Genomic DNA, 16158 nt, shown 5'->3' on the forward strand with positions numbered 1-16158 from the left:
CGAACATCAAACGTGACTGCCGCGCTTGGGCACGTGGGTGCATTCGCTGCCAAAGTAGCAAAGTCAGTCAAGATACGCTACCTCTTCTTCGATGTTTTGACATCCCAAAAGGACGTTTTTGCAGCGTACATCTCGACATAATTGATCCCCAACCTCCCTCAGAAGCTTTCAAACACATTCTTTCTATGATTGACCAGAAGGTGGGTGAAGGCTATCCCCCTTGCTGACATATCAGCCAACTCAGTAGCCCATGCCTTTGTTCACACCTGGCTCGCTCATTTTGGCTGCCCATCTTCAATCACCACAGATCAGCATCGGCAATTCAAGTTGCTCCTTTTTGCTAAGCTCTTTAGTCTATGTGTCGCACTAATGGTTGGTAGGAAGTGTTGCCATTGGTCCTCTTGGGCATATGTACCACCTTTAAACAAGATCCTTAGTCATCTTTAGTTGAGATACAGTATGGCAAACTTTTGATCCTTCTCAAAGAGTATGCCGAGGACTCCAATCTTCTTCTCCCCTCTGGTCTACCTGCAGTAGTCAAGCACATCCACTCACATATCTCACTCATTTGTGTGCCCCATACCCACACAGCACCGCATACCTTATTTCACAGTGACCTCACCATTTGCAGGTAAGTCATGCTCTGTGATGACTCTGTTCACTCGGCTTTGCAGCTCTCTTATTTGGGCCCTCATGAGATACTATCATGCTCTAACAAATACCTTTGTTACCCTCCTCAATGGTAAGTCATAAATTGTATTCATGCACAGGTTAAAACAATCATAGGCAATTGAAGACACCGCCATGCATAACCCGTCATCCAATGAACCTACTCCATTTGAGTGTTACAACCCATTGTTAGATCAAAGTGCACTGATTCTTGCATCTTCTTCTGACCTCCCCCCCCCCCCCCTCCCTTTCAGTGCTACAGTGATTCCCTTAGTGTTGTGTTTGGAACAAATGGTTCTTGTGTGCTCATTCTGACGACTCATCTTTCACCAGCGCCACTGAGTGTCACAATGATCTCCATTGATGTCTCACCATTCACTCCCAAATATCTTTTGATCCAGATCCACAATGATGTCCTCTTCATTCTCTATACTCCTCCCCACTCCTTTGATGACCCCAACACTACCCACATTACCCTTCTCAAACACTACCTCCTCCCACAGATGAGGCCAACATTACTGCCTCATAGACTCCTCCATGAAGCTTACCATTGCCATCCATCTTCTCTCCACATCCTCAACCCTCTCCCCCTCCCCTCACATCCTTCATCCCATGCTGTTAGTCCCCTCTGCCTCTCTTTTTGGCACCAAAATTACTTGCTTTCTTCACCTCCTTCTTTCTCACAGAGAAGCAGTCCGGCCTCACCTTCCCTCCCATGACAGCTACACCACAGCTGGTCACACCAGCTCTTATCACATTGGGAGCTTGTCCACAATCTCTGCTGGGCTCCGTACTACCAGGAGGGACTCTACAGTGGCATTCAACTACCACCTCTGTAAGGGCTAACTCCTTTGATTATTTTGCAGTGAGTGCCCTTGTCTGCCATGTTTTTGTGTTGTTGTTGTTGTTATCCACCATGATCTTTGTATAAACATGGGCACTAATAAAGCGTTTACCATTCAGTAGTGTGTTTCTAGTGTTTACAACTATGGCATAGTACTGAAACACCCACATGTACATTGAAATGAACAGAAATATACTTCAACATAACCATTATCTTTCTTTCTTCTTACACTTTTCAGTCTACTCTGCTTTTTTCCATCTTTATTCAGCTGCTTTCTACAATATCATCCTCAAGTTTGCTTCCCATATATAGATTCTCTATGTATATCCCCTAGCTGCATATGCTTTTATAGCCTTGCACTAGTCCTCCAGTCAATCCTGCTTAGCCAATTTGTTCTTCTTGCCAAGTCGTTTTTCAGATATCTATATTCCCTTTTCTCTCTTCATTTTCAGAATTTTCATATTTTCTTCTACCATCAAAATTCTACCAGGCAGCTTTCTCTTATTTTACTACCCTCTCCCCTAATCTCCCTCCTCTCCTCTCCCCCCATCCATGTTCTCCTACTATTTTTCCTTTTCTTCCTTTAACTATCTGAATAATTTCCTTCATCACATCATTCATTCTTTCAGTCTCTCCATTATCTGAAATTGAAACTACAATAATAAATTAACAAACTTTAACACTGATATTGAGAAAATATCTTAGTATAGCATGAATCACCTGTTTTTTATGGTTGAGCCTGCCAGTATGGGCACTTATTTGAATACAGATTCAGAAATTCATATTCCAGTTATTAAAGAAACTTGCTGCAGACAGTTACGTAACTTCTTATGTCATTCAGTTCTAAGTTATTCAAACATTACTGTACATCAGTAATATATAATCTTCAGTGTTCACTTGAAGCCTCCATTTGTCCATGAAGTGAAATAGTACAGTAAGCTTACTATGTTTTTCTTCTACGGAAGAAAACTTCCAAACCAGGTTCTCAGAAATACAGTGCAAAGCCCCATTATTGGAACAAAACCCTGTGAAAAACATTATATGAAATTAATGCTGGACAAATTGCTCAGAGTGAAGCTGCAAAAAAATACTACATTGAAAGACAAACCATTACCAACAAATTGAAAAACAAGCACAGCTGTAAAGTTGGGAGGCCCACTGCAGTTACCAAATAGAACACTGTATTACTATCATTGACTTGGGTCTTCCAAAATCAACTGTATCTTGACTTCAGTAAAAGGCAAGTAGATAGCTTTGCAGATAAAATGCCTGCATAAAATGGGAGAAAAGTAGTTTTAGAGAGATACAGGGCAGAACTGTGTCTCTCTAGTATTTCTAGGAACTTGCTGCTGTAAGTGATGATTTAATGAACACTTTTGTTGAAAAATACAATGATGAAGTTGGAGGTGTAACTGCTGAAAATGTTTTCAGTTTTTTTAAAAAAAGTGGGTTTCATGACATAACAGTAACATATTTCAACATGCTAAGATAATTGAAAACACCTACAAATCACAGTTTACTGTCATGTTCTGTGGCAATGAAGCAGGAGAATTCCTTCCTCCATGTCTTAGTTTCAAATACAAGCAGAAACAGGCTGACTGGATTTATATTTCACCTTCTGGAACATGAATGATTTCATCTGGCAGTGGATAGATGGAACAGTGTGTATTCAATGATTGGTTTCAAGCTCCCTTCCTCCCCTTCATCTTAAAGAATGATGGATGGAGAGTAATTATTGGTGATAATCTTATATCTCAATGAAAAATTTGGCTCTGGTTGAGCAAAATAGTACTAAGTTCATTTGCCTGCCATCGAATGCTAATCATCTTCTGCAGCCTCTAGATGTGGCACATTTTCTTCTCTAATGGAGAGATATTCTTTCTCATTGGAGGAAGACTCCAGATGTAAAGAAGAAACAGTTTCTTCCAAAGGGTATATTTAGTGGCCTACTGGCAAAGGCCCTCTAGTTAAGTGAACAAATAGCTCCTACAAATCTAGTAAAAATGTTCGAGAAATGAAACTTCCTGACAGATTAAAACTGTGTGCCAGACTGAGACTCAAATTTGGGACCTTTGCCTTTCATGGGCAAATGCTCCACTAACTGAGCTACCCAACCATGACTCATGACCCATTCTCACAGCTTAACTCCACCAGCACCTCATCTCCTACCTTCCGTACCCCACAGAAGCTCTTCTGTGAACCTTGCAAGACTAACACTCCTAGAAGAAAGGATATTGTGGAGACATGCCTTAGCCACATGCTGGTGGATGTTTCCAGAATGCAGATGGAAAATTTCATCCTGAAAACATTCCTCAGGCTGTGGTTAAGCCATGTCTCAATAATATCCTTTCTTCCAGGAGTGATAGTCTTACAAGGTTCTCAGGAGAGCTTCCATGAAGTTTGGAAGGTAGGAAATGAGGTACTGGTGGAAGTAAATCTGTGAGGACACGTCATGAGTCATGCTTGGGTAGCTCACTTGGTAGAGCAATTGTCTGTGAAAGGCAAAGGTCTTGTGTTCAAGCCTCAGTTCAGCACACAGTTTAAATCTACCAGGAAGTTTCATATCAGTGCACACTCCACTGCAGAGTGAAAATTTCATTCTGTTTGAGAAATGTTGACTATATCTTGTGAACTGTGATAGTGTTACAATGACTCCCTGATTATGCTAGAAATGAGTCTTCTGTGATGAGGAGTGTTGAAACTGAATCCTAGAAATATTCTAAGACAGTACGACAGTCAGCTCTGAATACGAAGGTTGCCAACCAGTGTAAGTTGCTTATAGAACCAAGTATGAGTGTATCTGAAGAAGATGTCAGAGAATTTTATGAGAACAGGGAACTAAGTAGTAATACTCAAAAATGGAGACAAACATAAAAGTGAGAGGAGAAGAGAGTGAATCACATACGAGTTTATCTGCAGAAGATGGTAGAGAATTTTATGAGAATGAGGAACTAATAGTGACATCCAAAAATGGAGACAAACACAAAAGGTGAAAGAAGAGAATGAACTGATGGTTCATTGAACTCGGTATAACACAACCACAATCAGGACTGAAAATGAAAGGAGGTGTAAGGACTCATGCTGCAATGCTTAGAACTTTGTTTAAATTTATTGTGCCTACAGATGTTCCAGCAAGTTTCAGTGATGTAGCTGAATTAGATGTAAACAGCAATATGCATGTTCAAATGAAACTTGTAAACCTGTCATTGGGAGAGGACAAGGTTCTAAAAGAGTTATTATTAACTAATATGTTCAGTAAACTATTTATATTTGAAGAGCACTTTCATGTAAATGAATGTCATTTTGGAATATGAGGGTAAATGTTGTTCTGGAAAAGTCAGTGCAGTATAGGTACAAGGCAGCTCAGTAATATTCTGAATAACTTGCATGATTAAGAAAGAAAAACATTGGGTGTGGCCAGAAATGGAGGCTGAAATTTATTACTGCGAGGATATTGTAAATAAAAAGGTGCACTCTTCATATTAGTGATGAACTCCTGTGCACGTCAATGAAGATTTTAAAGGAATCTCTGTCCTCTACAGTATTAGAGAAAATGTGTTGTTATGTTTATGGGAAAATTTGCACATTTTTATTTGTAATATATATCATTAAGAATTAACAGTAATAAATGTGTTTTTTCTGTATTTATACTCCATTAATATGATAGCTTTCAATGCCAGGTTGATACAAATATCTTGATACTTTGAAGTAAATCTGCAATACTGAACTAACTCTGTTTGTTTTGACTTCTTATTAACATTGGATTTGTTTTTGGTAGGTACCCAATTTGTTTAATATAGAGAAAATAACATGCTTTTAAGACTGCTCTATAGTTAATCTGAATGATAGCATAACTTTGGACAAGTATTAGAACTGAAACTAATACACATTTTTACTTTCCCAACCACTCAGAAACAATAACTTAAAATTTTTATGATACCTGTTATGATGTGTAGTATATTGTGTGACGAGTATTTTCAAAAATATGGAAAAAAGGGCTACAAGTTGTCCCAATGGACAAACAGGATGTGCTTATCAAGTTGTCCAATTTATTGTAAGGTTAGTAACAGAGAGATAGAGGGGCTGGCCAGTACTTACCTCAGCTCAGTACAGCCGATAGATACACAAAAAACAGAACCAAAAATTTACGTTCCTAGCTTTCGGAACAAATGTTCCTTCATCAGGGAGGAGGGAGGGGAAAGAAAGGGAAGAAGGGAAAGTAGATTCAGTTACTCACAACCCAGGTTATGAAGCAACAGGGAAAGGAAAACAAGGAGGGTAGCAAGGATGGAGGCATGGTTGTCAGAGGGAAGCCAAAGATATTCTACTATAAGTACTGTCCCAGCTTCAAACCAAAGAGGATGCATACAGAAGTAAAGAGGTATATAGAATAAAGATAAACACAACTATGTAGGATGAAAAGATGCATGAATGGCTAAAGAGGAAAGGGAAAGAGGAGAAGACTGAAGATTAAATGGGAGTGAGGTGGTTTAACGTAGGTTCAGTCCAGGGGGATGGCGGGATGAAAGGATGTGTTGGAGTGCAAGTTCCCATCTCCGCGATTCAGAGGGACTGGTGTTGGGTGGAAGAAGCCAAATGGCACATACAGTGTAGCAGGTTCCTAGGTCCCTAGAATTATGCTGGAGGGCATGCTCCACTACTGGGTATTGGACATCTCCTAGGCGGACAGTTCGTCTGTGTCCGTTCATGCGCTCAGCCAGTTTAGTTGTTGTCATACCGATGTAAAAGGCTGTGCAGTGCAGGCATGTCAGTTGATAAATGACATGTGTAGTTTCACATGTGGCCCTGCCTTGAATTGTATATGTTTTACCAGTAGCGGGGCTGGAGTATGTGGTTGTGGGGGGATGCATGGGGCAGGTTTTGCAGCGGGGTCAGTTACAGGGGTAGGAACCGCACTGGTTAGGTTATTGGTGTAATTGTTGAGGGATTTGTCACCAGAGCAGATACGTTTGCCACGAATACCTTCGTGGCAAATGTATCTGCTCCGGTGACAAATCCCTCAACAATTACACCAATAACCTAACCAGTGCTTTCCTCTCCCGCAACTATCCTGCAGACCTCGTCCACAAACAGATCTCCCGAGCAATACATTCCTCCCCATCCAACAACAATGTTCCTATCCCCAGACCACACAGAAGCATCCCCCTTGTCACCCAATATTATCCTGGCCTCGAAAACATCAACAAATTACTCCGCCAGGGATATGACTTTCTCAAGTCAACCCCTGAAATGAGATCATCCCTTGACAAAATTCTCCCCACACCACGCAGAGTTGCCTTTCGTTGCCCCCCTAACCTCCGTAACATCCTAGTTAAACCCTACAATATTCCCAGACTACCTTCTCTACCCAGCGGTTCCTACCCCTGTAACCGACCCCGCTGCAAAACCTGCCCCATGCATCCCCCCACAACCACCTACTCCAGCCCCGCTACTGGTAAAACATACACAATTCAAGGCAGGGCCACATGTGAAACTACACATGTCATTTATCAACTGACATGCCTGCACTGCACAGCCTTTTACATCGGTATGACAACAACTAAACTGGCTGAGCGCATGAACGGTCACAGACGAACTGTCCGCCTAGGAGATGTCCAATACCCAGTAGCGGAGCATGCCCTCCAGCATAATTCTAGGGACCTAGGAACCTGCTACACTGTATGTGCCATTTGGCTTCTTCCACCCAACACCAGTCCCTCTGAACTGCGGAGATGGGAACTTGCACTCCAACACATCCTTTCATCCCGCCATCCCCCTGGACTGAACCTACGTTAAACCACCTCACTCCCATTTAATCTTCAGTCTTCTCCTCTTTCCCTTTCCTCTTTAGCCATTCATGCATCTTTTCATCCTACATAGTTGTGTTTATCTTTATTCTATATACCTCTTTACTTCTGTATGCATCCTCTTTGGTTTGAAGCTGGCACAGTACTTACAGTAGAATATCTTTGGCTTCCCTCTGACAACCATGCCTCCATCCTTGCTACCCTCCTTGTTTTCCTTTCACTGTTGCTTCATAACCTGGGTTGTGAGTAACTGAATCTACTTTCCCTTCTTCCCTTTCTTTCCCCTCCCTCCTCCCTGATGAAGGAACATTTGTTCCGAAAGCTAGGAAAGTAAAATTTTTGGTTCTATTTTTTTTTTTTTTTTTTTTTTTTTTTTTTTTTTTTTTTTTTTTTTTTTTTTTTGTGTATCTATCGGCTGTACTGAGCTGAGGTAAGTACTGGCCAGCCCCTCTATCTCTTTGTTAATATTTGTTTCACATCTTTATATGAGATTTTCCATTAATCATTTATTGTAAGGTTATTTTTATTTGCTTCATCCAGTCCTCATGGCCTTTAACCAACTTATTTACCGGGATGCAGACACAAGCATCAACAATCCACTCCCTGGAATGTGCCAGGACTCTGATCTTCACTGCACAAATAATTTCCTTGACAAGCTCCACAGACAGAAATCTAGTGGTCTTAAACTGAAGGAATGTGGTGACAACTCCACCAGACCACTATGACCTAGCTATCTTCAGAGAAACAAGATATTTAGATTATCCAGACAGCTGGCTCATTATCATGTTGGGCCCCATTGTGCTGAAAAAAAGTTCGCAGCCCATCTTCATCTAGCAGCTATAGATAATGGTCTGCTGTTAGTGTACCCTGAATGAAGAACGGTCCACTAATATAAGAACTCCATATTTCAGGTCATTGTGCCAACTATCTTTGATGTATCCATCCACTGAAGATTGACATGTGAAGAGTGTCTGTGATTCTGTTTATTTACCCCACCCCTTCATACAGAAATTAGTTTCATCCAAAAAGAGTAGGTCACAGGAGAAACAATCATTTTCATCCAGTGTCTGTGTAACCCATTCTGCAAACTGAATTGTCATCAGTGGGATGTCGTGACATTTGGTTTTTGTAAGTATGCCATTTGTGTGTGGAAAAACTGTCATTATTGATATACAGTTGACCCAATTTTATGCATTCAGTACTGCTCTCTGCAATCATATTGAATGATGCCAGAAAAGTGACCAATGTTGCTTCATCTATAGCCATTTTCAATCAGCCAGCTTTTGGTTTCGTCTGTGACAGAGCCAGTTTCAGTTTCTTATAATTTTGTGAGAAGTTTCACTAACATACTGGGCATAGTGGGTGGTATGTCTGGGTGGTGTTAGTTGAAATTCTCTCCCCTGATATCATGATGATCTGAATACATTCAACTTATGTTAACACTATCAAAGCATTTGGCTTGTGTTAATGGTATCAGCTTTCATCTCACACGTAACGGAGAAAAAAACACTCATAACTCAAAAATTAATAATGTTATGTGCAAATGAAAGGCATCATTGTTTTGCTATTTTAGTTCTCCATAATTCTCTACTTAAATATCAATATGAATTTAAAAATTTAAGTTGTTGTGACAGAATGATCTGCAGTGTACCACAAAGTCTAGGTTGATTGGAAGGTGACAATTTGGTTATGTTAGGCAAAGCCAACGAATGCAAATATTAAATCTAAGTTGTGGTGACAGATCGATATATAGTGTAGTCCAAAGCCTAACATAGGATAGAAGATATCAATCTGGTTGTGAGTTGGTGAAGCCAACATATGAGAGAATTAAATATAAGTTATGGTGACAGACTGGCCTGTAGTGTAGCCCAAGTGTTAAATTACTTATTATGTGTTTGTGTGTACTTACCCCTGCAAAATTTTGTTCTCTAAAAATTCAGTTTGATTGCACTCTAGCATCTAGTAAGTTTAGGTCAGCATTACATTAAATACTTAATCTATCTCCTGTGATTAAAATGAAAACATCATAATGTCATTCATTATACATATCACCTGTTCTGTCTTCTTAACTTCCCATGACCATTGTGACAGGCGTTCCCAATATAAACTTCAAGGCTAGAATCTGGACAGTCTCTCATAAAGTTTGATTATGGAGTCTGCATTATTTTATCCCTTCAGCATGCCAGGACCTAGTTTCAAGGGATTTCAAAAGAGTGGTGCAAGTAGCTAAAGGGTACTCAGAATTGTTCTAACTCATTATCTGCTCCATCATTTGATGTCATAGTAATATATAACCTCTACAGAGTGAAGTGTTGAGTTATGACACTATTGCTACACCTGAAAGTGCTCCAGAAAGGTGACTTGAGCATCTGAAGAACAATACAAAAAACTGAGCATTGGTACTAAAAAATATGAGATCATTAATGTATTTCTGTTATCAGATAGTTTGGAGAACTATGTATGCTGCAAACAGTATGGTAAACACAGTGTTTCATTGGAAACAAACAAATATGTAGGACTTGCTTGTGAGTTAGAGTTGATACATAAATATTGTAAATGGAGGTTAGTTTTCCCCCAATTCCTCACAGCTGGATGGTACTGCAGGTACAGGTAAACTATATGACATAATTATTGTGTAAATATTACATTGATTTATGGGTTATGGTGCATATGTAAGGGCAGGGCACAGGAGTAAAGTTGTGTGCCGTGATGAGCCCCCTAAGTCCATGCTCAAAATTTGATAAATATGCCCTTGAAATAGGCTCTTCTGCTAAAGATAGGGCCTTCTGCTAAAGATTTAGCACAAGAACATATGAAAGGCACTGTTAAGGAACCTGTTGTTGAAAGTAATGACAGGTACTTGTCCATAGCTTTTGATGGGAGCTGGCAGAAGGGAGGCCACATGTCACTGAATGGTGTTGTTACTGCTACAACTGTTAATATGGGCAAGGTAGGTGATCCATTACTTTCCAACCAACACAGATAAAATATTTTTTTAAAAATGACGAAGATTGTACAACAAACTGTTATAGTTTAGATGGCTGTACTGAAGCTGCTGGAGGAAGAAATATTGACCAGCCCTTGTTACAGAACATCCTCAAAACTGTAATTTGAGCCTCAGATACACATATAAACTATCGTCAAACTTTCAAATATTGCAGTTTGATACTAATTACTATGTGAATTACACAGCAGTTAATAAGGAAGTTCTGGTTAGAAGCCAAATAGAAAGCTCATAACTGCATGAGATTCAAGTATACTCAAAATCCAGACTCTGTAATTGGCAGGAATATTTTTTGTTAACACTGAAGCCAGTAATTAGCTAAATTCTTTAATGACTATCAATGTTCACTAGAATTTATATTTGCCTCATATTCTGTTCATGTTGTATGCACTATTTCATCAAAGTTTACTGTAAAATAGATCAGCAATGAAAATACTTGCAACATTGTTTGTAGTTAAAGAGAAATTATGCAGTCCTTTGTTATAAATGTAAACATAAACAGATTCGTAGCCCTAGAAATTATTTTGAACTATGTGGCTACTACTAAACGAAGGCATATTTAATTTGTAATTCCAGCTTATGTTAGGAAAACAACAAAATGCAAGGATATTGGTAATATGATCCACCCATATCTCAACATTAGCACAATGTTCAAACTGGGCTAGCATCCAACCTGCCCTACGGAGCACCCTTCGTGGCAGTTTCCTTTTGGGTTCCACCCTATCTGGCAAGTGGATCTAGACTGGTAAGTGATCACTGCCATGCAAGTCAGCAACAACTTCCCGTTGAGCCATGTGAGCAAGGGCTGAAGAGAAAAGCAAGAGATGAATGGGAGAGAATGACCCAGTTACAGTGCAGAAGTGCCTGCTCTGTCCCATATTTAGCAGATATGCACATGACGATGTGAGAAGCCTCTCAACTGCCCTATCCCCTGGACAGGTAGTTGCAGACCCCCAAAGCACATAGTGTGCATTAAAATCACCACAGTGGATCAAGGGGTGGGGGAGGTATGTAAGAAGATCATTTAGAGCCTCTTCATCAAGCACATCATATGGCATAAGGTAAAGGCAACATATTGTCAATGGATGACACAATGGCACTGATATGGCAACTGCTTGTAAAGTCATTGTAAGGGAGAGAGGTGAGGAGCGGTAGTCGGTACTGATGAAAATACCTACTCCTCCTCTAGCTCTCTTCCCTCTCAGGTCTTCCTTTTTGTGGAGTACATAGCCCCAAAGCTCAATGGTATATGACATATGGAAATTACTCTCCTGGAGACACAGACACAGTGGTCTACCCTGAGATAGTAGACAAAGTTCCTCCACATGCATCCTGAACCCCTGCAAATTTCACTGAAGTATGGGATTCACTGTTCTAAGCAAAGAAGGGAAAGCAGAAAGGTGGAAGAAGTATATAGAGGGTCTATACAAGGGCGATGTTCTTGAGGACAATATTATAGAAATGGTAGAGAATGTAGATAAAGATGAAATGGGAGATATGATACTGCGTGAAGAGTTTGACAGAGCACTGAAAGACCTGAGTTGAAACAAGGCCCCGGGAGTAGCCAACATTCCATTAGAACTGCTGATGGCCTTGGGAGAGCCAGTCCTGACAAAACTCTACCATCTGGTGAGCAAGATGTACGAGACAGGCGAAATATCCTCAGACTTCAAGAAGAATATAATAATTCCAATCCCAAAGAAAGCAGGTGTTGACAGATGTGAAAATTACCAAACTATCAGTTTAATAAGCCACTGCTGCAAAATACTAACACGAATTCTTTACAGACGAATGGAAAAACTGGTAGAAGCCGACCTCGGGGAGGATCAGTTTGGATTCCGTAGAAATGTTGGAACACGTGAGGCAATACTGACCCTATGACTTAGCTTAGAAGAAAGATTAAGGAAAGGCAAACCTACGTTTCTAGCATTTGTAGACTTAGAGAAAGCTTTTGACAATGTTGACTGGAATACTCTCTTTCAAATTCTGAAGGTGGCAGGGGTAAAATAAAGGGCATGAAAGGCTATTTACAATTTGTACAGAAACCAGATGGCAGTTATAAGGGTCGAGGGACATGAAAGGGAAGCAGTAGTTGGGAAGGGAGTGAGACAGGGTTGTAGCCTCTCCCCGATGTTATTCAGTCTGTATATTGAGCAAACAGTAAAGGAAACAAAAGAAAAATTTGGAGTAGGAATTAAAATCCATGGAGAAGAAACAAAAACTTTGAGGTTCGCCGATGACATTGTAATTCTGTCAGAGACAGCAAAGGACCTGGAAGAGCAGCTGAACGGAATGGACATGGTGTTGAAAGGAGGATATAAGATGAACATCAACAAAAGCAAAACGAGAATAATGGAATATAGTCGGATTAAATCAGGTGATGCTGAGGGAATTAGATTAGGAAATGAGATGCTTAAAGTAGTAAATGAGTTTTGATATTTGGGGAGCAAAATAATTGACGATGGTCAAAGTAGGGAGGATATAAAATGTAGACTGGCAATGGCAAGGAAAGCGTTTCTGAAGAAGAGAAATTTGTTAACATCGAGTATAGATTTAAGTGTCAGGAAGTCGTTTCTGAAAGTATTTGTATGGAGTGTAGCTGCCATGTATGGAAGTGAAACATGGACGATAAATAGTTTAGACAAGAAGAGAATAAAAGCTTTCAAAATGTGGTGCTACAGAAGAATGCTGAAGATTAGATGGGTAGATCACATAACTAATGAGGAGCTATCGAATAGAATTGGAGAGACGAGAAATTTGTGGCACAACTTGACTAGAAGAAGGGATCAGTTGGTAGGGCATATTCTGAGGCATCAAGGAATCACCAATTTAGTATTGGAGGGCAGTGTGGAGGGTAAAAATTGCAGAGGGAGACCAAAAGATGAATACACTAAATAGATTCAGAAGGATGTAGGTTGCAGTAGGTACTGGGAGATGAAGAAGCTTGCACAGGATAGAGTAGCATGGAGAGCTGCATCAAACCAGTCTCTGGACTGAAGACCGCAACAACAACATGGGATTCATCTATCACTGGCATAGCACCTTCATCCTGTCTCTCCGCTGGGGCAGGGAAAATGCAGTGGGTGGAGTTTCTGTCGTGGGGTGTTCCATCAGCTCTGAGGAAGAGTCAGATGAAACATCATGTAAAGTCACATTGACATGTTCAGATTGTTTACCACTTGATTTTACCTGCTCTTGTTGCTTTACCGTAGCTTTTTGCGGTCTTTTCTGGGGCTGGAGTAGGAGTGGTAATGGCCGTGCTGGGCTTTTGAACAGCCTCAGATGTTGGAGGTGCCTGGGGCTCCCCCAAGTTGGTCTCTGTACCTACGTCTGCTGTTGTGGGGGGGGGGGGGGGGGGGGGGGGGGGGGGACAGCTACAGGTGTTGGAACACTTGCTGCCTTGCAAGTGCACTGACATGTGCAGACGTCAGCGCCAACATTTGCCACCTCCATTTGCGTAAAGGCATCAGCTTTCGGACTAGGCTTCTGAAGCATGAATGCAAAAAAAGTAGCAAATGTGCGAGGCTGCATGGACTTGTAGAAACCAGATTGCAGTTATAAGAATCAAGAGACATAAAGAGGAAGCAATGATTGAGATGGGAATGAGACAGGGTTATAGTCTGTCCCCGATTTTATTCAATCTGTACACTGAGCAACCAGTAAAGGAAAACAAAGAAATATTTGGAGTAGGAATTGAAGTTTAGGGAGAAGAAATAAAAATGTTGGGGTTTGCCAATGACATTGCAATTCTGTCAAGAGACAGCAAAGGACTTGGAAGAGCAGTTGAACGTAATGGACAGTGCTTGAAAGATGGACATGAGATGAAAGTCAACAAAAGCAAAACAAGGATAATGGGATGTAGTTGAATTATATGATGTGACATTTAGGGAATTAGATAAGGAAATAAGACACTTAAAGTAGTAGATGAGTTTTGCTATTTGGGCAGTAAAATAATTTATGGTGGTCAAAGAAGAGAGGATGGCAAAAAACACATTTCTGAAGAAAAGTTTGTTAACACTGAATATAGATTTAAGTATTAATTGTTACAATGATACTCACTTTAAGTTTGCTTTGTAAGTACTGAAATATTTATATCAAACAAAAGTTTGAAGTTAAAATATAGAAAGACAGAAAATAGTGATCTCTTAAATTGTTTTGTAGACGTGGATTAGGCAGGTGATTGAGTAGATTGTAAATCTAGATCAGCTTATGTAACTAGATCATTTAGAAATGTAATATTTTGCAAATCTAAGAAACTGTTACGTTTTACTGAGTATGTAGCATTGTCAGAAGCTGTCACTGAGATTAGGTTAATTCTGGATATTTTGAATCTTTTTGATGCAAAGTGTGATGAACCTGTTAGAAGTATATGAAGGCAGTACATGAAGTTAGTATTGCCAGATATGGTAACTTTACTAAAAATTCAAAGTATATTAAGGTACACAACCATTTTGTAAATGACTGTTATATGAGCGGAGTTATACCCATATCTAAAATAGATCCAGAAAACATTGTAGCAGATACTTTTACCAAATCTTGGAGCAAGGTTAAGTCTGTAAATCTTCGAGACTTGTCAAATGTAATTTTATTGCAATAAAAATGTATGGAGGTAGGTCTGTTGGAATGTAGTATATTTATACATGTCAGCAATGTGCAGAAGTTTCTCAACAATGAGTATACATGTGCATACTGCAGTCAGCCAGTTCTATGCCATAAATGTGTTAACAGAGTAAAGATATAAGTACATTGTATTTATATTGGTGGTAATAAATATTCTCAACAATGTCCTTTTAAGAAAATAATTAAATGATGTTAAAAATTATTAAGTGATGTTAAAAATACACTTATTTTTGTATGCTTACTATTGATCATCTTTATTTACTTCTCCACTTACTGAATAATGAGTATAAATGAAAGAATATTTACACAGAAGTAATCAAAAATTGAAAAGTATCAATGCAAAACTAAAAGGCATGTAGGAATTAAAAAATAAATTATGAATAAAAAACACACCAATGTATCATGTTCTATATTATTTGTGTATGTCATATTCTCCTGTAGTATACAACAATGTTAGTGTGTTACAAACTGTGCTGACAGGCTGGTCTGGCAGGCAGCTGCAGCTGTTGTACCTGGATGAGACACCGCCATTGTGCAGCTGGACGCGTGGGCGCCGCTGCTCGGATGCCGACAACTGTGCCATGCTGTGCTGTGGCCATGGCTTCCACACCGTACGCAGGCCCCTAGCACACAAGTGTCGATGCCATTGGCTGCATGAGCGGCTGTTGTGCGACTGGTGCCGCCACAGCCGCACCTACTACTTCTGCGAGTAATCATCTGTCACAATGGTGCATCTCCAAAAGTGTTTTGCATGTGTGTGTGTGTGTGCCAGAAGCACCTGTGTCAAAATTTCTGTTCCACTGACTGAACCTCATTGTAAAGCCATTGTATGTGAAATCAGTGCCTCTAAATACAAAGAGGATGATCAATTAATGATCCATATCAGCATACCTTCTTTCATACCTTGTAAAGAATGAACAGTGCTGAGGCTTCAGATATCTTCTGATGGCTACACATTTAAACATTTGTCTGTTTCTTCCAAGTTGTAACAAACAGATAGTGATGCTATGTGGTACTGATTAAAATAAAATTCCTATTTCATGTGCAGACATATATTGCTCAGCAAAAGAGACATAAAATTAGCTCATTAATAACAAGTTTTAACAATATGAGATACCACATCAGCAGCTAACCAGTCACATAATGTGTGATGCAAATGTCAGCTGCATATCTAGCAAATTGCATACTGATCTGGCTGTACAATTTTTGCATAG

The 16158-nt window shown here is 39.9% G+C and overlaps 1 protein-coding gene across 1 annotated transcript in view; it reads left to right on the forward strand.

Moving 5' to 3' along the window:
* The window catches only part of LOC126455877 (protein Wnt-4-like), a 154790-nt gene extending 139047 nt beyond the window's left edge, over nucleotides 1–15743 (forward strand). The window contains exon 4 of the mRNA XM_050091637.1: nucleotides 15425–15743. Coding sequence (XP_049947594.1) covers nucleotides 15425–15657 — 233 coding nt within the window. The 3' untranslated portion in view covers nucleotides 15658–15743. The remainder of the gene's footprint in view (nucleotides 1–15424) is intronic.
* Nucleotides 15744–16158: the final 415 nt, after the last annotated feature.

Source organism: Schistocerca serialis, chromosome 2, assembly GCF_023864345.2.
Source record: "Schistocerca serialis cubense isolate TAMUIC-IGC-003099 chromosome 2, iqSchSeri2.2, whole genome shotgun sequence".
NCBI classification, from domain to species: Eukaryota; Metazoa; Arthropoda; class Insecta; order Orthoptera; family Acrididae; genus Schistocerca; species Schistocerca serialis.